This window comes from Zingiber officinale, chromosome 4B (assembly GCF_018446385.1).
Source record: "Zingiber officinale cultivar Zhangliang chromosome 4B, Zo_v1.1, whole genome shotgun sequence".
NCBI lineage: Eukaryota > Viridiplantae > Streptophyta > Magnoliopsida > Zingiberales > Zingiberaceae > Zingiber > Zingiber officinale.
In genome coordinates this window covers 137262223-137289615 of record NC_055993.1, presented here as the reverse complement: position 1 = coordinate 137289615, position 27393 = coordinate 137262223, and the positions used below count along the sequence as shown (strand labels likewise).

Below are 27393 nucleotides of genomic sequence, written 5' to 3'. Positions count from 1 at the left end.
AGAAGAGTAAACGAATTAAATCGAACTAAATATAAAATTCAAATTCACCACGAAATAGATATATTCAAGTTTAAACTCAATTCAAAGTTCGAAAAATTTAAAATTTTTAATTCGAGTTCGATTCGAATTAGAACTTGGATTTAAATTCGACTAGAAAGATTCGAATATGTTCGCGAACTATTCAAATTATTACTCGAAAATAATTATCAAAAGACTCAAAATTTATTTATTTAATATATATTTAACTTATATTAATAAAATATTAAAACTCACGAATGACTCACGAACTATCAAACAATATAATTTGAACTTGAATTCGACTCAAAAAAAATTCAAGCATGTTCGAATTCAGTTCGAATTCGATAAATTTAAATACGAATCAAATAATTTTCAAACCGACTTGAAAAACTCGTGAGCCGACTTAATTTGTTTACACTCCTATTCTATCCGGTTCAATAAAAATTTCACACCAACCACCGAATAAATTTAAAAAGCACATATGGGTCACTACGAGTGATTCAAGAGCCACAAATATCTATTTACGCAGTGTGGAAAACAGACTTTGGGAAACTTATCGCTCATCATCGTCCCGCGCCCAGGGTGGATGTTTGGATCAAGGAACATCCGGTGAGACAGATGACGGCTATTCATTAGCTTCGTTATTTTGGTATGGGCTGTACGTTTGGATGGCAATGGAGAGGCAAAAGGACCCATTTATATTCCCATTCCTGTAACGTGTACCATATTTATATAATATAAACTATATATTTTACTCATATTTCAATGCAGAGCAAATGAAACAAAAAAAAACAAAACAAAATACAATGTTATGCATCTGGTTCTCGAGACCGGATCCTCTTATTCATAAAATAATCTAGGAATAATTCATGTGGTAAAAAAGCGATTCGTTCACCCCTGCGTCTCCGTCAACCTATCTCTAGGCCAACACAGAAAAGGTAAATCACGGACGGCTATTAGCCATTAGTGCAAATGGCTAAGACATGAGAGAGGTTATGCTCGGTCACGCCGAGTTTCAACCCCAAGACCTCATGCGGTAACACCCCATGTCTTAACCATCGCACCGTCCTGAGAGGACAGGAATAATTCATAATATAATTACAGTGAGATCATAACCTCAATTCAATAGTAATTATTTACGACCATTAGATCATGACCTTAATCCGGCCGTAATTATTTGTGATTCTTCCTTGAATTCATCTTCTTACCTAGATTATAATTTGAATCGGAGTGGACGGCCGAAGACCGCCCCTCGCTCGGCGCCCGATAACCCGGCCATCCGTCCACCGCCGACAGCTTCCGACCGTCCACCCCAACCTAAACTATAATCTGGATGGGAATGTAAACTCAGAGAGGAATCACAAACCATTACGGTTAAATCGCAACCGCGATCCAGCCGCAATTACATTATGGAGCATCCCCCTATCCAAAAAAGTGGAACAGAGAATCATCTCTCCTCTTTCTCACCCTACTATATTTTTTTGTCCCCGGAGCTATGGTGCCGCGGTAGGACATTCAGGTTGTCACCCAGACACCCACGGTTCGATCCCCAGCTATGACGTATTTGTAAAAAAAAAATCTCCAAATGGGAAGTGCAACCGTCGCACGTGTTTTCCAATTTATCCTGATGGCCAATGGAAAACTTTCGTGAGATCGAGACGATCATCCAAGAATAGTCAATGAGACTAATTGTGTTTATCATTTAATTGTCCCCAGGGCTATGGTATCACGGTAGGACATCTAAATTGTCACTTAGGCACCATGATTTGATCCTCAATTATGATGTATTTATAGAAATTTTTCCTCCAAATGAACTACAAAAACAAAAAATATTAGGTTGTTGGACTGCCCACCACGTATATTTTTTATTTAACCTAATAATTGATGAAAAATTTAGAAGACCGAGTTGATCACCCAGAAAATAGTCAATAAAACTAATTAAATTTATCAAATTTTTTTATATTATGGGATGGTCTAGGGTGTACCAATTTGAGGTTGCCTTATAGCTTTTTGTTGGGTCGATCATATTGTCATCAACCTAGGATGACGCATTATGCATATCTTCGATATAAAAAATAGAAAATTATCATTTTGTCTCATAGGGAGAAATGTGCAAATCCTCCTCAATACAGAAAATAGTCACAGATTGACACATGATATCTATATAAATATTTACATTAATATATTTTAGGATATTTTTTAGAACATATAAAATATCTCATTAGGTGTTTAATTCTTCGTAAAAAAAACCATTATATTAGGACAAAATATCCTCGGTGATTTATTTGTCCGTGTTTCGTCGTGAGACTAGCAATACTGGACCGATGAAGTGAGCAATATCACCTTCTATTCCGATAGAAAATAATCATTTTATCTCATAGGGACAAGGCAAAAGTCAATTGATTCAATCGACCCAAGAACAACATCCTTAGATCTCATCGCTTGTAGATCTGTAGATCTGTTCTTTTATCATTTAATATCTTCAAGGCATACTATACCAAATAAGACAGCATTTGGTACAGATTTCAATTGGAATGTCAACAGACACGAAGGGATATTAATGAACATCATCATATATCACAAAAACAAGCTCCAGTTATGCATAATACATCATATATCACAAAAACAAACTCCAGTTATGCATAATACATCATATATCATAGATAACTTACCTTTCCAAAAAGATCTCGCTATAACGACGAGTATAATTCAGATCATTTAATTGAGAGAGAGAGAGAGAGAGAGATGATTCTCGCTGTTTCAAGATTCATAGATCAAACTTAATTCAGTTGAATCTTTAGCTCACATTTTTTGACATCTAAGCCAAGAAGGATAGAGGAAATCGATGAAGCGGAAAAGTCAAAATTGAAGATGAAAATGTGAATAAGATACTAGCAAGTCTGAATTAGATAACAATTAAAAGTTCTTTATTCTTTGTAATATTATCTGAAACCATAATTTAGCATAAGAAGATACAATATCCACATGGTCTAATGACCCTTCCATGGTCCGGTTGTGATGATTTAGGCAGAAACTTGGTAACTAACTAGTTCAACATTACTAATGCTACCATGAATGGCAGAATGGTAGCAAGAAGAGGGGAAAAAGAACAGGTGTCTTCAAGGTTAACCCCTTCAGTATAATGATTATCCAACATGTCAACTTAACACACTAGATTACCAGTTCAATGTCAGTAAGGACAGAAAATGCACCGAAGAAATTGGGGTATCCTCCCAACAAGTGTACCTAAAATTGCAGCACTGCTAGAAGCCCAATCCTCAATTCTGGCATGTTCACGCAAAGTACAACAACCATCCAAATTTCAAATGCCGATAGCAGATTGGCATACTGCACTAATGGAAGTCAGTGCACGGAAGTTCCATTATCAAACAATATACATACGGCAGCATTTAATTTATCATTTTCAGTGGTTATTTTTTGCACTTAAGGGATCACTATGACTGTTGCCTAATATCATTTTATTGTTCCTTTATTATTAGGATATGCATTGTCCTTGGAGGTCCAATAATCTATAAAAAATGAACTCCAAAGTTTAGGACTGATGTTGGTTGTGTCGGACATGAACTGATATAAAGTTTCATCGGCTAACATTTTGTAAGAAACTGGTATTAGTTTCTCCCTCAAATATCATACAGACAAAATCATAGTACCAAATGCTTAGACCTTATATCAAAACATGACATGATTCATTCTTGATAAAGGCATGCAGGCTCATAAAAGGTGAATATCATAAAATCCTTGAGATTTATCTACTTATGAGAACAATAATGTTTCTTTTTAATATAATGTTTCCGTCGTTTTTAACCTTAAAAAAACAGTCGGCCACAAAATCTATCCAAGCATTCTGCATTTGAAAAGAGTAGACAAGTTCATTCTATAGCGTTTTAATGCTGTCCTTTTTGTTGTTTTCACAATATCCTTACAACAACTAAAGTATTGTAAACTTAGTAGGGAGTAGCAGAACAATAGGACCATAACATACCTATTCTACCAGTTAGACACTTAAAAGAGTGAAGAACTGGATGGATCAGCAGTTACTAAAGGACCCAAGCCGGCTTTTGACAATTTTTGTTAGGTGATAAATAAAAGGAAACACATCACTCAGCAGTCAGATCTAAGGTTAAACTCTCTCTTAGCCACATGGGTGAACAATAACTCAAGATGCATCAAGATTTGACATGACTATTTGGAGCAGCTAAAATTTCAAAAACGTCAGTCATCTAGTACGTCCAACATTTCCTCTAAGTATTAGCAAAGTAAGCAACAAATTTCACCTGTAGGAATACCGGCATTCTCGTGCGAAAACAGTTCTTGAAACGCAAAACATGTACACAAATGATCAGCTCATCTCTAGAATAAAAATGGCACACACCAAAAAAAAAAAACTTACATGTATGCACAAATTAACAGATTAAAGTATCACACTAGAAAGAGAAGAAAAAAAAAAGGCGTAAAAAATCAAATATTTGGGATCGTCGGGTATGGAACGAGCAAACTCACGGTGATCAATGGGCCTTGCTCCTCTGCGGGCCAACCTGCGGTTGCTTGTCGGTGGCTAACCTGTAGATCCAATAGACCTAGAAGAACACGGGAAGCTACAACATCAAAGGAAGATAGAAAGAGAGTAATAGAAGATAGGAGGAGCAAATGGAGGATATACCAACGCAAAGACATGGGCGGCGATGAGGAGAACGACTAAGGCGGGGAGGAGCAAATCGAGGATCCACGGCCGCGGGATCGGCTGCTGATGGCTCGCCATGCGAAGGAGTCAGGCTATCCGAAGAACGAGCGAGCGAGAGAGAGGGACGGAGAAACAGGGCAGCACCAGGATGCCACACTAGGGCTGGTAAATCTGGTCTTGCTCGACGCTATATCGTGCCATTTCAATATTTCATATGTAAAAATAAATTTTAAATATACTAATATTTTTAATTTAAAATTTAAATTGACTAATGTAAAATATAATCCGACCATATGAATAGAGCAGCTAATGAGTTAAACGGCGCTGACTATTAAAACATCCACGTTGGTATTAATATCGGGGTTTTATAATATCTATCACATTAATCACCTAAATGATGTTATAAATTAATGTGGATGACATGGTCTAAAATAGGAAAAGCTAACGCGCCAACTAGATGGCGTCAATCTTGACGGTAAGAAGACTCTGCGAGAGACCTGGTGCCACGATCAACCTTATGTGTCAAAGAGAAGAACTAAAAAAGGAAAATATAAGTGACCGGGCTAGGGATAAGTCCTCGACACAAGTACTGCGACGCTCAAATTAGACAAATGGGCGGAGGAAGAAATGAAGAACATAAATGATGAACAATGAACTCTGATAGCGGAGTTTACCTGCACTTGTAGATGGAGACTCCTTATATACTATTGTTTTCTCTCTACATGAATATAAATGTATTTCCAAAATATGACCAATCAATCTGACACATCACAATCTTTTCTAAAATAGATTCACCATTTCTGTGTTTTACAGAGTAGAAGCTTTTGTCATATAAACTGCCCAGGGAATACTCCTTTGATTATTTGACAACGGTTAAACAAAACGCCTAAAGGAAATATTAGGTCGTTGGGCTGATGAACCATTAATACCGTTTGGTGGTAGGTCTGCTAATTCCCCTCTAACATTTGGTCGAACCTCGTTCTCGGATGGGGTCAGGTCGGCTAAGGATTGTTGACCATCTTGAGGACTCGACCTCTTTGAGGACTCAACATCCGCTCGGACAAGGAGTGCGGGTCAGCTAAGGAATGTTGACCATCTTAAGGATTGGCCTCTTTGAGGACTCAGCATCTGCTCTGACAAGGAGTCTCGATCAGCTAAGGAATGTTGACCATCTTAAGGACTCGACATCTTTGAAGACTCAGCATCCTCTCAGACAAGGAGTCCGACCGAGTCGTACATCTAATATATTCAATTAGACCGAGAGGATTCAATTCTGAATTGAACGGAAATGGCTCAGGATTCCATCGAGCCGGAGGGACTCGGGATTCTATCGGACAAAAGGTCTGATCGGCCATACTATTTGGCCAAGCCATGTGACTGTGCTAAGCCCAAATGTTGACCCCTCTTTGACTTTGACTGTCACATCAACCAACCCCAACTTTGGGGACTCTACCTTATTCATCATATCACAAGTCTCCTCTTCAAGTTTAGTTGAAGGAGGTTGCAAGCTTGACTGACTAAACACTTGTGTCTTTTTGTGTTTCTCGCTTTTTGATCGGACACTCAGTCCCTGATTAGTCACTCGGCTCAAGTTGATGTTATTCTACCACCGCCATACTTGTACCTTAAAAATAGGATATGCCACTCATAATTAATTCTTAGTGCTGCAAGCACGTCTTTTGATGATAATAATAATTATCATTTCTCATCCTTAATAAATGTGGGTAGTATCTCTCCATCATATGACGAGCGCTTATGGAAAGAATATCTGAAGTGACAGGTTGCTATTAAGGTTTGATGCGACAAGCGATCATTCGAATTCAATGGCTCTGATTCTTCATCTCTGTCCTGCCTCTAATGATCAGATGGCCATAGTGGAGCATTACTAGGGTTTTTAAAGTTTCGAACGTTCCCTTCAACCCTATCTATTTTTCATTCTCCTCCGTGACTTCTTCTTCAACCCTTTTCGTTGTTACTTGCAATTGCTTAGGATTTCCTCTCTCCCTCGTAAGTTTATTGTTCACACCTCCTCTGTTTCCTTCTTTTGCTTTTCAGCGCTGCTATTCCCTCTTCTTCCATCCTCGACCTTTGGTATACTTCAACCACCTCAGACTTCAACGGCGAGGAGGTAGACCAAATTCGCCTTACTTATCAACACCCCGATGACCACCACATTATTATACCCTTAGGGCACAATCGTCCCAATCTTTCTCATGCCGGCTACATTACCTTTTTTAAAGATCAATTTATGGCTGGTCTTGCTTTTCGTTGCACCCATTCTTTTTCAAAATTTCTCACTACATTCACATCCCTCTCCAATAATTATCTCCCAACCCCATTAGGTTATTATGTGGGGTCACCATTCTCTTCTACTTATACCGCATCCCTTTCTACCCTCACGTCTTTCACTATTTTAATTATTCAAAGAAATCTGAACTGGGTGTCTTTCTTCTCCAAGCCCAGATGGGTTCCGTCTTTTTTGATAAAATGTCCTCTTCCAACAAAGGTTGGAAGTCTCATTACTTCTATCTTCGACTTGTCCCTCCTACATCCTTTTTGATCGACTAGCAGATAGAACTACACCTCATGCTCGAGTTTGGGTGAATATCGTTGGGATCTCAGGTATGCCACCACCTCAGAAACTCTATTCAATCTAAAATTCAACATCCACTAGTTGGTTGTTGCATGACAAGGGAAAATAATCTTTCAGACATGATTTATTCAAATCTCTGAAGTTCACACAAACACGTCATTTGTTTCTAGGTTTGGATACTAGAACTACGTTGCCCAACCAGCTCAAAAACTGCACCTCTTGAATGTGTTGCTCAGATGATTTTATTTTGCTCGGCTCTGTAATCTCTCTTTATTTGCTTGATAGACTAAGTGTCCGAGAGGACATGGAGCATGTGTTCCATGACACTAGGTTAGATGCCAGTGATCTCTTGAGGTGTCTAAGCAAACACGTCATTATTACACGTTATACATGTGACTAGATTAGCCTTGAACTCTGGGGTTAAATCGGCCGCTATTTGAGTGGTGGCCTCTGATCGACCTAGATGGATTGGCACCCCCTCATTCTTTTCATAAATTAACTGTCGGATCGTGAAAGTCGCTAGAGGAGGGGAGAGGGATGAATAGTGATTGAAAAATTATCGTATCGAATTAGAGTAAGCACAGCGGAAGAATAAAAGCAAAACAATGCTAACACAAATCAATTTACTTGGTTCGGAGCCTTGGTCGACTCCTACTCCAAGGTCCGCACTCATCGAGTGCTTTCATTGGGCAATCACTAATAGTTCGCAAAATCAGATTACAATATTGAGTACAAGAACTATTAAGAAAAATACCGATAATAATGAAAGAAAGAAAACTTTAGCAGGTTGTCGGAGAAGCAACGTCGCAGGAGCATAGCGCAGTTGTTAGAAGACGTTGTTCTTCTTTGCTCCAGGGTGAGACCTCCTTATATAGGATGCTCCGAGCGCCCGGATCCCTTCTGGGCGCCTGGACTGTGACATAGCCCAACAAACCAGTAAGCTCCATGTGTGACGACTGCGACGGGATAAGATTTGCACTCCGGGCGCCCGGATCCCTTCTGGGCGCCCGGATCCCCATTTTCCAGTAATCAACTTCCTGCAAGAAAACGTTAATCCGAGGTGAATGTAAATTATACTATCCTATAAAATAAAGTATTAGCACAGTTATAGTAAAAGAATAGTAATTAGATTTCATCTCACCGAGACCGGAATCTAGTCACGATCTCAACTTAGATTCCCGAAATGATTCTAAGTTGGATCGACACCTACTGTTCCCTCGAACGGGGAACGCGTACTCACCAAGTCACTCCCCTCCAGTGACTTATCTTAACTTACCTGTCAGACGTCCGGTCAGCCCGTCGACCCATCTGGACTTCGTGTCAGACATCAGGTCAGCCTGTCGACCAGTCTGGACTTTGTGCCAGCTATCAGGTCGGCCCGTCGACCTAGCTGGGCTTTGTGCCAGCTATCATGTCAGTCCGTCAACCTAACTAAGCTTCGTGCCAGCTATCAGGTCAGCCCGTTGACCTAGCTAGGCTTCGTGCCAGCTATCAGGTCAGCCCGTCGACCTAGCTAAACTTCTCCTGAACACTTATTCAAAGTGTTAGATCATAATGAAACTAACTTAACCTACTTTGTCATTCATCAAAACCTGAGTTAGACTGTTAGTGTTAACCGCACCAACATTAACATTGGGGGCACTTCCTGAATGACATTGACCTGAGTTAGACCGAAGTTGTGCGAACTTCGGTCTTGATCACATCTGCATAGCACTTGCGTCCTACCAGTTGACTCCCCTTCACCTCTCCTACCGAGTCATCTATCGGGAACTTAATTTTATGGTAGAAGGTATAGACGACCGCTTGGAACTCATTTAGCGCCAGTCGACCTAAAATTATGTTGTAGGCCGCAGGTGCATCCACAACAATGAAGGTCGATCAGTGGGTCCTCATCAGGAGCTCTTCCCCCAAAGAGATGGTCAATCGGATTTGTCTGGTCGACTATACTTCATTGTCGATGAATTCGTATAGGGGCGTTGTCATGGGTTGAAGTTTACTCCTCTATCTGTAATTGATCGAACGTGTTCTTGAAGATGATATTGACAGAACTTCATATATCCACAAAGGTATGATACATATTATAGTTAGCTATAATAGCCTTGATGATCAAGACATCATTGTGAGGTATTTCTATCCCTTCTAGGTCCTTGGGACCGAAACTAATTTTCGCCCATGTGTCTGCTCTAGGCTAGACTGAATTTCCAATCAATGAGTGTGTGATTTTCTAGCTAGGTTAGAATTTTTGTCAGTCAGCCTGCCCGCTATCATGCCTATGTCACCCCGAGTAGCATTGTCGTGGTAGTTGTTTTTTTCTTGTTAGGTTGGTTGATGTGGAGGCTTGACAATGGCTTGTGTCAGGGCTCAATTGTCTCATTGCTGGGGTACTTGCTGGGGCCTATCAATATTTCAGAGGCCTCTTCTGGGTGATCCATTCTATCGATGATACTTTTAGTTATTTGGGGGCGGTGATCACTGCCTAAACCCTTGATTAGTCATTCAGCACATCCCCTAATTGTACCTATAACACTCTTGAGTGCTATGGGTTCCCGTCTGATGGTAAGTGCAGAAAGGATGGACCCATTGGCAGAGCTCGACGAACGAGGTCTGAACAGCCTCCACATGCTGAATTGTGTTTAGCCTCTACTCGTAAGGATGCGGCTGAGGACTCGATCAAGATCCTTTGTGTGGATGAGAAGGGAGAGGAGCTTGGCGCTCTAAGGTAGAGACATGAGTAGGCATAACTACATCCTTCTTTCGAGCAAACTGAGTCTCCTCCATGTTGATGCACTTGGTCGTCCTTCCCAGTAGATGATCGAAATCCCTAGGGAACTTCTTTATCAGGGACCTGAAGAAGTCCACATTTGTGAGCCCCTGGGAGAAGGAATTCACCAATATCTCTTGAGTAGCCAAGGAAATATCTATGGGCACTTGGTTGAACCGTTTGATGTACGCCCTTAGCGCCTCCTTGAGTCATTGCTTGAGGGTAAATAAACTTAGCGTTGTCTTATGGTATCGGCGGCTGCTGGCAAAGTGGTGGAGGAACACCTTATGGAAATCCTTGAAGCAATAGATGGAGTCCGCTAGAAGTCGGTTGAACCATCTTTGTATAGAGCCCGAGAGAGTAGTCAAGAACACTCGGTATTTTGACACCATCCATGTATTGATGGAGGAAGACCACATTTTTGAACTTTAGCAAGTGGGCATCTGGTTCAGTTATGCCTCCGTACTCTCCAATTGCAAGGGGTCAAAAATGGGGTGGCAACTTATCCTCAATATTTCCAAGGAGAATGGTATACTCAACCGTTCGAGGGAGCCACTGGGGACTAAAGCATTCCCTTTTTGCAGATCCTAAGCGGGTGCATCTTCATGATCCCTGGGGCTTCTCCGCTCGGCCCATATCATTGAGAGACGTGCGGAATAACACCCTGTGGTATGCGATCAGAGATGGGAGTACGGGAGGAAAACCACTCGACTGTACGAGTACTAGATTGAAACCACCCAGAGGAGAGATCGAGGGAAACTTCATTGGTCCTTCTGCCTTGATCCTCTGCTCGGTGTGAGGTCCTGCCACCAAGAATGTTGGGTCATTCGGCAAAGGGTGTCTAGAAGTTTATTGTTGTTGTGCTATCTTTTGTGCTTTGGTGGCCACGAACAAATCCAGGTCCTCTTGCGATAAGGTAATTGTTGTGAATCGTCCAGCTCCTTCCATCTTCATGTTTTAGAAGTAGGCGAAGTTCTCACAGACAATGCCAAATTTGATCTTGTTTAAAATAAGAGAAGATGACACACTGGCTAGGCGGCGCCGATGTTGACCACGAGAAGATTCCAAGCAGGAGAGATCTGGTGTTGCAATCGACCATACGTGTCAAAGAGAAGAACTATAAGAGGAAAATGTCCGTGATCGGGTCAAGGAGGGGTCCCCGGCATAGATACTTCGACACTCAAGTCAAATAAATGGGTTGAAGAAGAAATGAAGAACAGTGAACTCTATGGCGGAGCTTACTTGTGCCTATTGGTGGAAACCCCTAATATATTGTTATTTTCTCTCTACACGAATATCAATGCATTTCTAAAATAAGACCAACCAATAAGACACGCCATATTTTTTTCCTAAAATAAACCCATAATTTTTGTGCTTTGCACGGTAGAAGCTTTCGTTGTACAGATTGCCCAAGATATACTTCCTTGATTCTCTGACAACGATTACACAAATATCAAAAGGAATATTAGGTCGTTGGACTAATGAGCCATTAATATGCTTTGGTGGTAGGTTGACCGAGTCCCCTCTAACATCTGGTCGGACCTCGTTCTCAGACGGGGGTCGGGTCAGCAAAGGATTGTTGACCATCTTGAGGACTTGACCTCTTTGAAGACTCAGCATCCATTCGAATAAGGAGTCTAGGTCATCTAAGGAATGTTGATCATCTTGAGGACTTAGCCTCTTTGAGAACTCAACATCCGCTCGGACAAGGAGTCCAGGTTAGCTAGGGAATGTTGACCATCTTGAGGACGTGACCTCTCTAAGGACTCGACATCCCGCTCAGACAAGGAGTCCGATCGAGTCGTACGTCTAGTATATTCAATCAGACCGAGATGATTCATTTCTGAATTGAACTAAGATGACTCAAGATTCCATCAAGCCGGGGGGACTCAGGATCCGATCGGACAAAAGGTCCGATTAGCCATACTATTTGGCCAAGCCATGTGACTGTGCTAGGTCCGAGTGTTGACCCCTCTTTGACTTTAACCGCTACATCAACCAACTTTCTTGACTTCGACCCTAACTTTGGGGACTCGGGGTCCGATCGGACAAAAGGTCCGATTGGCATTTGTCCAAGCCATGTGACTGTGCTAGGTCTGAGTGTTGACCCCTCTTTGACTTTGACCGCTACATCAGCAAACTTTCTTGACTTCAACCCTAACTTTGGGGACCCTATCTTATTCGCTGTATCAGTAGATGAGTGTTATAACACCTACACATTAACATTGTTCAATTTTTTGAACATTGTTAATGAGCTGATTTTATATAAAAAATTCAAAAATTAAGAAAATAGATTTTGAATATAAAAACTAAAAATAAATAAATAGATAATGAGACTCATAAATAATCAATGTTAATGCTAAAAATGAATGTGAGTGCATGTTAATAAAAGAGAGATGTTAATATAATATATAGATAATATACTATTTGGAAATATGATATATATTAATATTCAAATTAAGGCAGATGCACTTATATCATTTAGGAGGCGTTTGGTTTAGGGGAATAGGAGTGGAGAATGAGAATGAGAATCATTGATTGCCATTGTTAATGTTTGGATTATAGGAATAAGAATACAAATAAGGGAATGAATCATTGAAATTGGGTAATAACTCATTCCCATGTACCTCCCCTTCAATGAGCTATTACCTTATTTTCATCAATCAAAATATTCTCTTATTCCAAAAATACCTTGACCTAAAACTAAAATTTTCTCCCTTAATATCAAATATTAAAATTTATTAATTTATTTTTTCTTTCATATCACTTCTCTCTCCTTGTTATCTCTCATTATATTTTCTCTCTCATCATTTTATCACATATTTTTTCTTTCCTTAATCTCTCCTATCACACTCTCTTTCCTTTTTTTTCTCATTACACTTTATCTCTCATCATACTCTATCTGTCCTCATCTTCCATTGTGCTCTCTTCCTTCTTTTTTTTCTCATCATACTTTCTCTCTCCTCATTCTCTCCCATTACACTCTCTTTTCTCTTTTTTTTCTTATCACACTTTCGCTCTCATCACACTTTCTCTCTCCTCAATATATCTTGTCACACTCTCTCCTTTTTTTCCTCAACACACTTTCTCTCTCATCATATTTTCTCTCTCCTCAATCTCTCCCATCACACTGACTGTTATTTTTTTTCTCATCACACTTTCTCTCTCATCATACTTTCTCTCTCCTCAATCTCTCTCATCACACTCTCTCTTCATTTTTTTCTCATTATATTTTCTCTCTCTTCATCATCTCCCATCATACTTTCTCTCACATCATATTTTCTCTCTCATCATGCTCTCTCCTATTATAGTCTCTTTTCTCATTTTCTCTTATCACACTTTCTCTCTCTTCATTCTTTCTCATCACACTTTCTCTCTCATCATACTTTTTCTCTCATCTTTCTCTTTCATCGTATTTTTCTCTCACATTCATCTTTCTCTCACATCTAATTTTTTCTCTTATTTTCCTTTAAGGGTAAAAAAGGAAATTTTGATTTATTCCGATAGAAAATATGCTAATTAACCAAACATTACTTTTAAGAGTGATATTCATGCTCATACCCATTCCTATTCAAGAATACCGATTCTTATTCTTAGGAAAGAACCAAATGTCCCCTTAATCTAAGGAAATTATTGGAATGATCATTCAAATTTGATTTAAGTTCGATTTATTTAGATGGAAAAGGAGTGAAGGGAATGACTTTTTATAGGAGTTCGTGACCTATGATAAATTTTGTATATTTTGTAAATCGTGCCCATGATTTATTATAATATCATCACGTATCAATGTCAACTCGTGGAGGTAATTAAATTCTATTTGTTACAATATAATTACACTTATTCTAAACTTCTCTAGTAGTTATTCTCAGGTTTATATGAAGAGAAGTAAATTATAAGATCAGCTTATAATTATTTGTCAAGTGGTTAAGGATAGGAGGAGCTTTTTCTCGAGGACATACATATGTCGAGAATTGATCCATATAAATTTGTCATCTTTTAATCAACTAGACATCTCTATAAAATTTTTAATTTAGGCATTCAGTTGTTGACTGATTTGATCTTATAGGATTTTTTTATTAAGTATCGAGATAAATAAAAAAATGTTCATAAAAATCTATTCAAACTTAGGGTTGTCACCCTTGAAAAAAATTCGTATAGTACACTGTAATTTAGATTTAATTCTTACATATCTGATTAATTATTTCGAGGGCGTTGTCCCGTGGTACCGGACACGATGTTTTGCTCTTTAAAAAAAATATTTTAATATATTTGATTTGATTAATTAATTTAGAATAAATAACGATGAATTGGATGGAAGTGTACCCATCGGCACGCGGTTGTGTTGTATGACCGATTAAAATGCTTGGTGGCAAAGGAAAACAAGAAAAACCAGCGGCTTGCGATTAATCCCGTCAATTTCTTCTCTACGCGGACACTTGCCCTCCCACGGAGCCAGACGACGCCGATTATTTTGGGCGAAAGAGGGAGAGGAACCGGCAGGCTTCGAGTTTTGGCTCTCGAAGCGAAGCCTCGGTTGGAGGTACTCAATTGAAGGCTTCAATCGGGTTCTCTCCGTTTTACTTGCGATTCCATGGGAGTGTCACCATCCAAGGAAGAATTGGTCTACCAGCAGGTCGGCTATGGCAACGTCGAGGGGATCAGGGCGCTTCGCAGCCAAGGGGCTGGGCTTGAGGTAAGCGCTATGAAGCCCCAAGTCGAATGATTGAGTTGGTGTGGTATTCCAATTATGTCCAACCTCGGGATGAACGTGTGCAGTGGATAGATAAAGAAGGGAAGACCCCTTTGATCGTCGCATGCTTGAGGCATGATCTTGTCCCTGTTGCCAAAGCTCTGATTGACTTGGGTGCCAATGTCAACGCTTATAGGCCTGGTGAGACCTTCAAGTTCAAAGTTCATGGGTTTGTCTCTCGGTGTATTGTATTGAGAAATGCCGCATATGAAAATTCCGTTTCCACATGTTCAGTGTCAAGTTCGTGTCGATGGATAATGCGATGGGTTTTATTTAACAGGTATTGGGAGTTAAACAGGTCGAGATACCATGTCTCTCTGTCTAAGATGGCAAAACGTAAAATTTGCATGATGAATGTGCTGTTGTGTTTTCTGTTAGGTGTCGTGTTCTCTATGAGGATGCTTATTAGCAGAGGAAGTCATTTAAACAATAATATATCATGAATGCTGCGTTGGCAGTTCTGTCTGCTACTTTTGCAGAATTTGATTTGTTAACCTAGTAGTTGATTTTAGATTCTTTAACTTCTTGACATGGAATTTAACCTAGAACTAATGTTGATTTTAGGTCATTTGAATTGTTGTTCGACAAGCATAAACACTACTTAAAAGGTTAACTAGACAGAAAAGAAAAGTTAATGTATGCACACTTTTTTATTAAATCAAGAGAAAAAAGCTCAATTGTTCTTCTGGCAGTATTTGTGAGGACAAATGAAGAAAAAAGTGCCATTTTGAATGGGCATTTGATTCAGTCTCAATTTACCAAACGAGGGGAACAGATTTAAATTTCCCACAACTTATTCTCTTTCATACTTTCCATATATAGGTTGTAGTCATAGACTCATAGGTGAAATCCTCATTTATAACAGATGATTTATTTTTTTGTTAGTTAAAGAATAAAAGTTGGGAGCCTGAAAATGGAAATATACTGTTGTAGTAGGTTGGGAACTGAGAGTCTGAAGATGATTAAATATTTTCCTAGACTTTACCATGAAAAGTGTTTGTTATACCCTATTCAAGTTAACATGCTATCAAAAAGTGTTTGTTACTTTCTATCTTTATATGAGGTTCAAAGCTAATTTCTTTGGAATTTTATGTGTTTTCTAATATAATTCTACCGACACAATATTTAATCACTTGCAGCTATATTTCAATATCTTGGTATTCTTTTCATTAAATTACTGAACATCTGAAGTTGCATGTGAATATATATGCCTTTTCTTTTTCAAAATAGGAAGCTATGCGGGAACTCCCTTGCACCATGCTGCAAAAAAGGGCTGTGAACAAATGGTCCACCTCCTCCTTTCCCATGGAGGTCAGTTGCATTGCTGCTATTTTATGTTTTTCTTTTTCTTTTTTTTAGTCAATGCTAGCATGGTGATTAGAATTCCTCTATAAATATCACAGCAAATCCTTGTGTCCTGAATGATGATTGTCATACTGCTCTTGATTTGGCGAGAGAAAAAGGTCATTTAAGAGTTGTCAGGGCCATTGAGGTATGCTTGCTGCTGTTAAATACTATAACTCCTCTTCATTTGGTACCTGGTTTTATTGTGTGTGATTTGTAACTAATTTTCTATGCTCAGAGCCGAATTTCTCTTTTCTCTGGATGGCTGAGGGAGGCCTTTGGACCTGGTTTCTTAGAAACATTTGCTCCACAACTACTGATTCGTAAAATGTTTGTATATGATTTTAGCCATTTCCTAGTTCACCTTTACTGTTTTTTGTTGATCAATGCGTGATGCCTATGTAAATGAGGATATATTAACTTACTTTCATATTCAAAGAATTTTGCAAATGCTAATCATCATTTTGTTTATTCTTCAGTTGGGCTGTGGTTTTGCCATGTGACCCTCGCAATCCAAAAAATCCTAGCAAGTTTGAGTTAGTTATCTATCCTGATTTGCAGGTACTTTTAATTAATTTTTGTTTTTTTCTTCATATTTTTCTATAATTAATGTATCCTTTACTGATTTGACTATATTATCAAATACTCTTTCAAAATGTTCCACAAATTCACATCCATAAACAATTAGTATGATAGAAGAACAATTAGTGTTATTTTGGTCCACTCCACATGTTTAGCATGCTTGTCAAATATTGACTCATAGGATTCTGTTTCTTTTAATTTTTTGCTTGTCCCTAGATTAGCTCAGATAACCTATGATATTGCTTTCAACTTCTAATCAACCATTGTAAAAAATGAGTGATTTGATAACAAAATATTTCGTCACTAAATAATTTGTCAATAGTTTTGGTAACAAAAATTTTGTTACTAGACTGCTTAAGTGCTGTAGTTAAAACTATTAATAACAACATTTATTGATCTCATCATTAAAATTGCCATTGGCAACTACTTCTGTTGTTATACAATGTATTTTATAGTATTATCACAAAATATAATAGCTACAATTTTTTTTTATCACGTATATAATTATTATTCTCAATTTGTCATCAAAAATACTTTAGCGGCAACTATCTAATGCTAGTTGTGGCTAATACATCATCTTTTCGTAGTGAACACAAATAATGATGACTTGTTAGCAAGATGCATTCAGTATTTCCCTTGGCTTGCAAGATTTACTAGTTTTTTACTGATAGAGTGACTTTTAGATAGAGAATGTGGAGTAAGAAATTTTATGTTACCTGACACATGCACTTGGAACTGGAAAGTGTCCAGAGTTTTCTACTCAGTTGTTATTCAAAATTTCTATGAAAAGTATTGCCTAGGAATAAATTTCCAAAATATATTTCTTTGATATCATATTAGTGGTCTTGCTTCCTCACAGTACACTGTTGTTATCATATTTGTGGTCTTTCTTCCTTTGATATATCTATGAAGACTAGCTCATTATAAAACAGTGGTTTTTCTATACTCCAACCAATTAATTCGAGTACTCTTCGAGATCTTTACATTAACATAGTGTGCTCCTTCGGTGCATATTTACTAGTTCGATACCTTTTTTGCATAATGAATTTGGAAAGCTAGTAGGGCCCCTAAAGTTTGTTGTTAGTCACAGCCGCTATATAATTGAATACTTCTGTGCATGGAAGTACCTCTACTTGTACGCAAGTGTATATAATTCGAGTAACTAGAGAATTTATAAATGTGCTTAATATAAAAATGGATTTTTATATAATGTAGTTTGAGGAAAAGCAGAAGATGATGACCCTGTATGTTCTACTACAGCATGCATTTTGCTGTAGAATGATTTTGTATACCACTCTTTGCAACACAGTCAGACATGGCACTAATTCCGACATGTAAATCACCTGTCCTTAAACACTTGTTAAATACTGTAAGCTGAACAATGCCATTTTTCATTGGCCTTAATCAGTAGTTGAGATCCTCTGTCCCAAAAATGATGTGTCCCCGTCCAATCGGCGAGGGGACATGGGGAAATATCATTTTTGGGATAGAGGGTCTCAACTCCCTAATCAGTTTATCAGTTTGTTTGTCTCACAGAGAATAATGTATTTGGTTTCTATATATAAATTGTGATTTTAAAAATCCAAAATTGAAATATGATTAAAAATCACATCATTATGAAAGTATAACAGAATATTACTTATTTATAATACATTTGTTCCTTTTTTTTTTCATCATGTCAAGGCTCAGTTATTGGTATGCAAATACTTGTTTTACTTGGTAGATCATTGATTCTTATTCAATCTGTTGAAAAAATAGACTGCTAGGCCACGCTCTGTTGTTTCACTCTGGAAAGCTCACATTGAAGAACCCAAGTTCAACCAAGTAGATCCTGCTATTGTCATTGTTGAAAAAGCTACAAGTATGCTTATTTGATCATCTTCTAAATTATTAAATTGTGCATTATTACTTTCCAAAAAAAATTAAAATTAATCATGTTTGAATTACTTGTATGGTTTTGTTAGAAAAAGGCAATCCTAGTTTCTTCCTATTCTGTGCTTGCATTCATTGATATAAAATATAAATAGTTGATGTACCTGAGCGATTTAGTTATTTAATGATGAATTGTTATGGCAAGGGGAAACAATGCCCATGCTACATAATGGCTACAACTGAGCAATTTGTTAGGACCGAAAAGTAGCTAGAAGGGGGGGGGGTGTGAATAGCTGCGCGTGTGCTCGTCGTGCTTCGTTGCTTGTTTCTTCAAAGTGATGCGCAGCGGAATACAAAGAAACAAACTACAACAATGCTAACAATAAAATTTTACTTGGTATCCACCTCACAAGAGGTGACTAGTCCAAGGATCCACGCACACACACACACCTCCACTAATAAACACTCCTTTTCGGTAACTACCGAAGGCGGAGAAGCCCTACAAGACTCTCAATACAAGTAGAAGAAAGGGTAGTAAAGAATAAGCAAAAGCTTACAAGAGATGCAGTAAAAACCCTAGCTTCTTCTTCTTCTCGTTGCAACTCGCCTCTTGACTTGGATGAACCTCCAAGAACCTTCAAGAACTGGCGGTGAGGAGCTTAGAGAGTGCTGGGGAGGAGCTGTGATGAATCTGGAATGAATCGGTGAAGTTCTACTGAAGGAATCGCACGCCAACAGCTATAAACGACGCCAACGGTCGAATCCCAATCGATTGGATTGCTCCCAATCGATTGGGGAGGCTTTGGATCGATCCACGGATCGATCCAGAGCGCCTCTGTGCTATGGAAAAACACCTGGATCGATCCACGGATCGATCCAGCGCTTATCGCGCGAAGCAGCAGCGTCCCAATCGATCCACTGATCGATTGAGACCTCTGGATCGATCCACTGATCGATCCGGAGGCTTTCTGTTCGCTGGGAAAAGCCTGGATCGATCCACTGATCGATCCGGAGACCTGGATCGATCCACTGATCGATCCAGAGGCTTTCTGTTCGCTGGGAAAAGCCTGGATCCATCCACTGATCGATCCACTGATCGATCCACTGATTGATTCAGCTCTTGGTTTTTACCCAAAACCAAGTCCCAAGCCTCCCAAACCAACATCCGGTCAACCATGACTTGTTGGTACATAAAACCTAGCATCCGGTCACCCTTGACCAGCTAGGACTCTCTCACTAAGTGTCCGGTCAATCTCTTTAACCCACTTGGACTTTTTTCTTCTTGCCAAGTATCCGGTCAATCCCTTTGACCTACTTGGTCTTTTCTTCCTTGTGCCAAGTATCCGATCAATCCCTTTGACCTACTTGGACTTTTCACCAAATGTCTGGTCAACCTTGACCCATCTGGATTTCCCTTGCCTGGCTTCACTCACCAGGACTTTCATACTGCCTAGCTTCACTCACTAGGACTTTCTCTTCTGCCTGGCTTCACTCACCAGGACTTTCATACTGCCTAGCTTCACTCACTAGGACTTTCATACTGCCTAGCTTCACTCACCAGGACTTTCACCTAGCTTCACTCACTAGGACTTTCCTCGTCAAGTATCCAGTCAACTTTGACTTACTTGACTCTTCTTCATCCACACTGATCAGTCCCTGATCAGACTCTTCCCACATAGACAACTGCACCTACATTGTCCATGTGTCTACCTGTATTGTCAAACATCGAAACCATGACCAAGACTCAAGCTTGGTCAACTAGGTCAACCTTGACCTGACGGATATTGCACCAACAATCTCCCCCTTTTGATGTTTGACAATACCACATGTTGAGTTAGGAAATTAGACTAATCCCATAGCCTCAACTCCCTTCGTGCCAATATATGAATGATGGTTTCCTTCATTCTCCTCTTTTTCTAGAGGGCAAACTCCCCCTTTAGGTAATGAAGACCTAACTTAACCATACATTCTCCCCCTATTGGCACACATCACAAACATGCCCCCATCTATGGGCACACATCAACAACTTAACTTGTTGAATAACTCTCCCCTTTGAGACTCTCCCCCTGAAGAGTTGCTCATCGTTGTTCACAACTTCACTTGTTGTGATCAACACGATAAAGAAGGTCCCATACCCTTCGTTTATCCTAAAATCTACATTCTCCCCAATGTAGTCAAATGCCTATCCTTGAGCATTTTGAACGTGTCACAACTTGTAACCACTTGAACAATGAGGATATGCACTCCCCATTAAAGTTCCAACGCTCAACCTTAAGCATATTTTTAAAAGAAGGTTAACCACCTTCCAAGGTTCATGAAAAATAGGTTTCATGCCCTTAGTGAGTAACTCCCCCTAAAGACATGGTGGTAACTTCTGTCATTGCACCAACAATGACTTGGAATCCCTAAACCTTTAGGAAACCCAAAATTAGAAGTTTCGAGATTCAAATATTCAAAATTTGAAACAACCTCAGCCTAAACTTCTTATTAGTCTCACTTAGCCAATCCATCCTTGTTTTCAACATGAAAACACCCTTTTTATGTATACAAATGTATTTAGAGGGTTTGAAAAGGTTCCCTAGACTAAACATGGTTCAAAAGTGCTGAAATTAGGCTTTCCCAGCCAAAATCAGCAACTTGGATCGATTGGAGTTGGGTTCCAATCGATTGGACCATGCTGAATCGATTCACTGATCGATTCAGGCTTCCTGGATCGATCGACTGATCGATCCAGTGAGCTTCTGCTCGTGGAAACTGCCTTCTCAATCGATCCACTGATCGATTGAGGCACTCCAATCGATCGGGTGATCGATTGAAACCCTGATATTTCTGAAATTCACTTTCAGTGAATTTCAGAAACCCCTAGAAAAATCTACAAAATTTCAAAAATTGTAAAAATTTGTGTAGACATTATTTAGGGTATACTTTATCATGGAAAAATAGTTTTCTAAGAAAATACTTCATATTTTCAAAGATTGACACAAACTTGAAAACTTGCAAAAACTTTAGTGTTTTCTTCAAGTTGGTGTCTAACTATTCAATGATGATTACTATCAAAAGATAGCCTTCACCAAGGTTTTCCAAAAGCATTTTAAAAATATTTTTAAAACCAATATCCCACCATGTTCCTTGGGCTTAATGCACATGACTTGTACATTAGCTTTCCCAATGATGGGAACACATAACTATGTGTTTTGATGAACTTAAAACTCAAGGAAATGCACTAACTCAGCATGTTGAGTTTTGTTCGTCTTCCTAACATCTCACTTGTATCTATTGTGCATAAAACACATACAAGTCATCTTATAGGTCTTTGTGAGATGTTAATTTTGGTTTTGCCCTAACCTAGGGTTCATGCATATTTATCTAGGCATCTTGTGGATATTGACCATCCACCTAGGATGTCATTTGGTATACCACTTGATGATAACTGCCATTTGTCCTTAATTTTAAGGAAATAACATAATGCATGATAATGTTATGGCATACATCAAAAAGAAATAATTTTCAGAAGAAAATTTCCTATAACTACATGATGTATGTATGTCATGACATGGTATTTTTGAGTTTTTCATAATAAGTCATGAATGCACAAATAAAACATGATGTCATGTCATATAATGGGCAACCAAACATGGTAAGATTTAGCATAATTAAAATATACCTAGATTATCTATCTAAGTATCCTTAACCCTTAGCTAATCCTAAAGCATAAACCCTAGATTGCCCAATTTCCTTAAGAAAATGTCAAAACCCAACTTGACATTTCTTTAATCTCTTGAATTAATTATGCCAATTAAAAATTTAAAACATTCCTCAAATGTTGGCATATTTCATTTTCCCATAAGAGTAATCACTTTAAATTAAGGCTTAGATTTGCCTTAAATTCCTAAGACAATACCAAAGTCCCAATTTGGTATTTCTTAACACTTGATTTCTTGTGCCATTTAAAGTCATCTCAAATTTCTTCCTTTATAGCACATTTTACTCTTTCCAAGAGTAACAATAAATCCATTTCATTTTCAAAGGTTAACAAAAACCTTGAAAATGCTCCTTAAGTGTCAATTTCTTCAAAGTTGGGTTAACTACCCTTCTTCTCAGAGTTGACACTCTCTAACCCATCTATGGGATAGAGAAAATGCTCCTAGGAACCCAAAACTTATTGGTGCTTCTTGGATGCTCTAGGTATTCACTAGGGATAACTTCCCTAGATACCTTCCTAGTGACCTTGTTTGACTTCTTAGAAGTCTTGGTCACTTTTTCTAGGTCAACTCTAGGGATTGCTTCCCTTGTAACCTTCTTTGTGACTTTCTTAGACTTCTTAGAAGTCTTCGTCACATTTGTTGCAAAAATACTCTTAGGGATAACTTCCCTTGTATTTTTGGCTTGACCACTAGACCTAGGGTTGGTTCCATAACTATATGGAACCCTATGGTAAGAGATTACATCCTTCTTAGCCTTTGGTTTGTATCCCAAACCCCTATGGCCATTAGATGACCTTTGTGCTCCTAGACCTAGGCTATGCTCATTTTGCCCTTTTAGGATATTTTCCATCCTTTTTAGGGTCTTTTCCATTTTATCAAGCCTTGACCTCAAGACTTGATTTTCTATCACTAAGTCCTTAGTTTTTGGTTTTCCATTAAATTTATGAGCATTTTTATTTCTAGGCTTGTAGCTAAGGTCCTTAGTGTGATTGCCTAGATTTTTATCTACCTTCCTAATCCTAGGTGTGGTAGTTTTAGAATGGTAAGCTACATTATTTTCCTTAATTTTACCATGCTCTCTATTCTTATGGTAAATAGCATTAAAATGATATAAGTTAGAACTAGCATGCTTTTTACCATAATGTAAAGGGGTAGGCTCAATAAAAGTTACCTTCCTTTTTACCTTAGAGGCTCCCCCTTGACTTGAGCTTTCTCCTTGAGCCTTGACCATCTTCTTCCCCTTAGGGCATTGACTCCGGTAATGCCCCTTTTGATTGCAAGAGAAGCACACAATGTGCTCCTTGCTCTTCTTTGTTCCGGGGATGGTCTCCTTTGGCTTCTCCTTGCCCTTAGGTGCCACTTGGCCCTTCTTCTTGGCCAATTTAGGGCACTTGCTTTTGTAGTGCCCATGTTCCCTACATTCAAAACATATAATATGATTCTTATTATTAATTGAACTATTTATACCTTCTTGTGTAGGGTGACACTTGCTCCTCCATTTGATATGAATGTAGAGGCTTCCTCTTGATCCGAAATCGATTTCCTCCAATTGATTTATCTTGACTTGTGGAGGTGGAAGCTTCTTCATCCTCTTCTTCTCTTGACCCGGATGTGGAGGATTCTCCTTCTTCTTGATCCGGTGTCACCAAGAGTTGCTCCCCCTCAATCCTAGAGGTGGAGGCTTCACCTTCTTCTTCATCCTCTTGTACATGAAACAAGGAATATGCTCCTTCCTTGCTCTTTTGATTACACTCCCTTGAGAATGAAGCTTCTTGGATTTCCTCTTCTTCGGAAGTTGAGCATCTCTCAACTTCGGAGTCCTCCTCTTGATCTTGCTCCAATGAGTCACCCTTTTTGGATTCTTCTTGGTTAGGTACAGTGGAGGGGATCTCATGAGCCTTTTCCAATTTGCTCCATAGCTCTTTGGCATCTTCAACTTCTCCAATTTTCTCCAAGATGTTGCTTGGCAATAGATTGATCAAAAGCTTGGTCACTTTGTTATTGGCCTCATATCTTTGGATTTGTTCTTGGCTCCATTTGCTCCTTTTGAGAACTTTGCCCTTTGAATTCCTTGGAGCCTTAAAACCTTCCATTAGAGCAAGCCATTGCTCTATCTCCATCATCAAGAAATTTTCAATTCTTGATCTCCAAGAATCGAAGCTTGTGGATGTGTATGGTGGAGCCACTCTTGTATCAAATCCAAGTCCATCTTGGAATTGCATCTTGAAGTTGAGCTTCTTGAATTCTTTGACTTTGATGAATTTGCTCCAACTTCTTCACCCTCTAGCTTTGCTTGTTATGTTTGCCCCTTCCGGCGGTGATTCCGGTGAAGAACAACCTTGCTCTGACGGATATTGCACCAACACAATTTATTGTATTTGGTATTTTGAGATTTTCCTCTCTATTTCTCCACCTCCACCTCCACCTGGACCACCATCTCTTCTGTTTCAGCATCAGAAGTTTGTGTTCATTTTGCATCTTTTTCCTTTTTTTTTTTTTTTGCATGGTTAACTATTGATGCTTGTGACAAAAGCTGTTAATAACCTAATAGTCATACAAGTTTATTCCAATCAGTATTTACTCATTTAGCCAAGCATCAATATTGGGACTTGCTTGGTAGTGGTTGGTTTATTATATTCTCTTTAATCTATACTGTGAACCAGCAAGTCGTTTACGAAAATTATTGAAATGGTTTTAGTTCATATGTTTTGAATCATGTTCTCCATTTGGATATTTTCCTAATCCATGTTAAATGATGGGTTTTAGCTGTCTTTGTTGTCATTTGATAATGGATACTTTAGCTTTATTTGATACTTCTATGTTGTAGTTTAATGTACGTTTCTTCATTCGCTAGCTTCAATTCAAGTTTTTATGCAGTCTCCAGAATACATTTATTGCTTTTTTTGTGTATATTGAAGGAAATATAAGGTCAAACAGTTATGGTGGCTGATATTTACTGGTTTCACATCTTTTGACCAGTTTTTGACCTCTTTGGTTTTTTAATATAGAAAGTCAGTGTTTGGAGTGTTATCATTGTAGTACATAGATGTATCTCACAAAGGATTCTGTTCTTACCAGCATTTTAATTCTCTCTCTTGACTAAGCGGCACTTATACCAAAAGTGTTATTTCATCAGAATAGAATGCATCTTGCAGCTTAGATACAATGGCATTCTGTTCTTAGTTATTCCTTTCACCCAGGAACACGGTATAAGCTTTTCGCTGCAAATGAAGGTGACAAACAACAATTACAGTGGTTCTTCAGTGCATGCCGAGGAATTCCCCAGGTACTTGGCACATGAGAATTGAGAAGATTCCTCCCAATTATGCTCTGATATTTTGTTGCAATTCAACATATAACTACTGAGCAAAAAAGATAACATACAAAAATTAAAGCTGTTTGCTTCACTCACAATTTGTCTTATCATTACATAGCATTAGTATTCGGAACTCTGCATGTCCATGTTCTTCACCTTCATTTAGTTGCATCTTCTTTAATGTTTTGCAGATCACCTCTATTGTACAGGTCACCTCTACTCTTCCAGAAACGCAGATAGGTGTTTCAATTCCCAATCCACCCCAAACAGTCTCGAACGTTTCGACACAAACAGCAGCTGCAACTAAACGTACCCAGGAAGATATAGAAATGGAGATGGCTATAAATGCCTCCATACAGACGGCTATGGCAGAGGGAATGCCTCCTGTTCAATCTAATCCACAAACTAGCGAGACAAATGGTTGGGGTTGGGGAACCTCTTCACAAAATACAACTTACAATGGTTGGGGCACGTCAGGCACCTCAAATGTTAATACTACTTCAAAAATGAATAGTAGAGTGCCTGTAAATCAACCAAATTCAACGAATGGATGGGCTGTGCCTGTGGTTCAATCAGATGCTTTGCCACCTCCTGTCCAGAACCTTGAACCACCAGTTATTCAACCATCTCATGAAGCTCCTTCTGCACCTCCTATATCTGAGGACACATTGTTTGATTCCCCTATCCACTACCCGTCCATCGATAGCAGCCCCATCAATATGAGCGTGACAATCATAGAGACTGTTCCTGGTATCGCTGAAACTAAAGTTGCCGGTGCACCCTCCAAAACAGAATCCAGTGGAGAAAAACCAGGCAGTAGTGGCACATCTGGCTGTTGCGTTATCTGCTTGGATGCTCCAGTGGAAGGGGCATGCATTCCTTGTGGGCATATGGCCGGATGCATGTCATGCTTAAGGGAGATTGAATCAAAGCAATGGGGATGCCCTGTTTGCCGTGCCCAGATTGACCAGGTTGTAAGGCTCTATGCTGTTTGAAGGATCCTACGCTGTGAATTGTGTTAAGCAGTCAATCAGAGTTATCATGCCGTTTGTGAACAAATAACTGATATTTATCATGTTCTGTATGTCAAGCATTTGGAGTTATACTGAGTAATATTTTGGTTTAAATGTTGGGCAATAAGTGATATTGGTGGTTGCTGTGGGCAGTGGATATTGGGGTTCTGAACATGCTGTCAATTATTAAAATAGTAAATTATGTTCAAGTTTAAATTAGTGTTAATAAGTTTTATATGTGTGGTATTTTTCTGTACCGAGCGCACATTTTTTTTTTTGTAAAAAAAATTACAAAAATATGTTCTAAGAAATTATTGAAATAATGCACTTCCTATTCTAGAATTTTTCAAAAAGTGTTTTTTTACCATTTATTTTTTTATGTGTACTAAAAATACGATTAACTTACGATTTTTTTTTAAAAGATGAAATTTATCGTTTTGGAATATTACATTAATAAAGTAAATTTTATATGAAAAATTATGTCAACATAAAATATTTTCAATTGCTGGCTATTTTTTTTTTAATCAAAATTACTTGATGAGTCATTTTCATTTTTTTTTTTAAAAAAATTAGTGTAAAACATAATCAGTTTTTTGAATTCAAATAAGATGTTTTGGATCATCACATTTGCCAAACTTTTCTTAACCTATTCATTATTAACATAATCAGTAAAATATTTAAGATTTATTAAAACATTATTAAAATTACTTAGATGAATAATTTTATTTTTTATAATAA

General features: G+C 38.5%; 1 protein-coding gene and 1 long non-coding RNA gene across 3 annotated transcripts; one reads left to right on the top strand and one right to left on the bottom strand.

The window, feature by feature from the left end:
- Positions 1-4318: 4318 nt before the first annotated feature.
- On the bottom strand, positions 4319-4900 carry LOC121978025. The gene is made up of 2 exons (XR_006111113.1): positions 4700-4900; positions 4319-4616 (listed from the first exon to the last, which is right to left on the bottom strand). It is a non-coding gene; the product is annotated as an uncharacterized LOC121978025 (long non-coding RNA).
- A 9501-nt stretch (positions 4901-14401) lies between these two features.
- Positions 14402-26871, top strand: LOC121976964 (probable E3 ubiquitin-protein ligase XBOS34). Of its 2 annotated transcripts, none has more exons than XM_042529409.1 (9): positions 14402-14767; positions 14851-14965; positions 16055-16135; positions 16228-16316; positions 16407-16498; positions 16648-16729; positions 18509-18611; positions 25527-25612; positions 25852-26871. In XM_042529409.1, exons 1-9 carry the CDS (start codon positions 14666-14668, stop codon positions 26635-26637), a joined length of 1536 nt encoding a protein of 511 aa, XP_042385343.1. In that variant the 5' UTR covers positions 14402-14665; the 3' UTR covers positions 26638-26871. The 2 variants fall into 2 exon arrangements, with proteins under 2 accessions (XP_042385343.1, XP_042385342.1); XM_042529408.1 differs by having other exon boundaries at positions 25834-26871.
- The last annotated feature ends 522 nt before the right edge of the window (positions 26872-27393 follow it).

Excerpts from the sequence above, each read along its gene's own strand:
- LOC121976964 (XM_042529408.1), top strand. The coding sequence starts at position 14,666 with ATGGGAGTGTCACCATCCAAGGAAGAATTGGTCTACCAGCAGGTCGGC. Across the intron at positions 14,768-14,850 it reads GCCAAGGGGCTGGGCTTGAG|TGGATAGATAAAGAAGGGAA; the intron begins GTAAGCGCTATG and ends GAACGTGTGCAG. Across the intron at positions 16,317-16,406 it reads GAGTTGTCAGGGCCATTGAG|AGCCGAATTTCTCTTTTCTC; the intron begins GTATGCTTGCTG and ends TTCTATGCTCAG.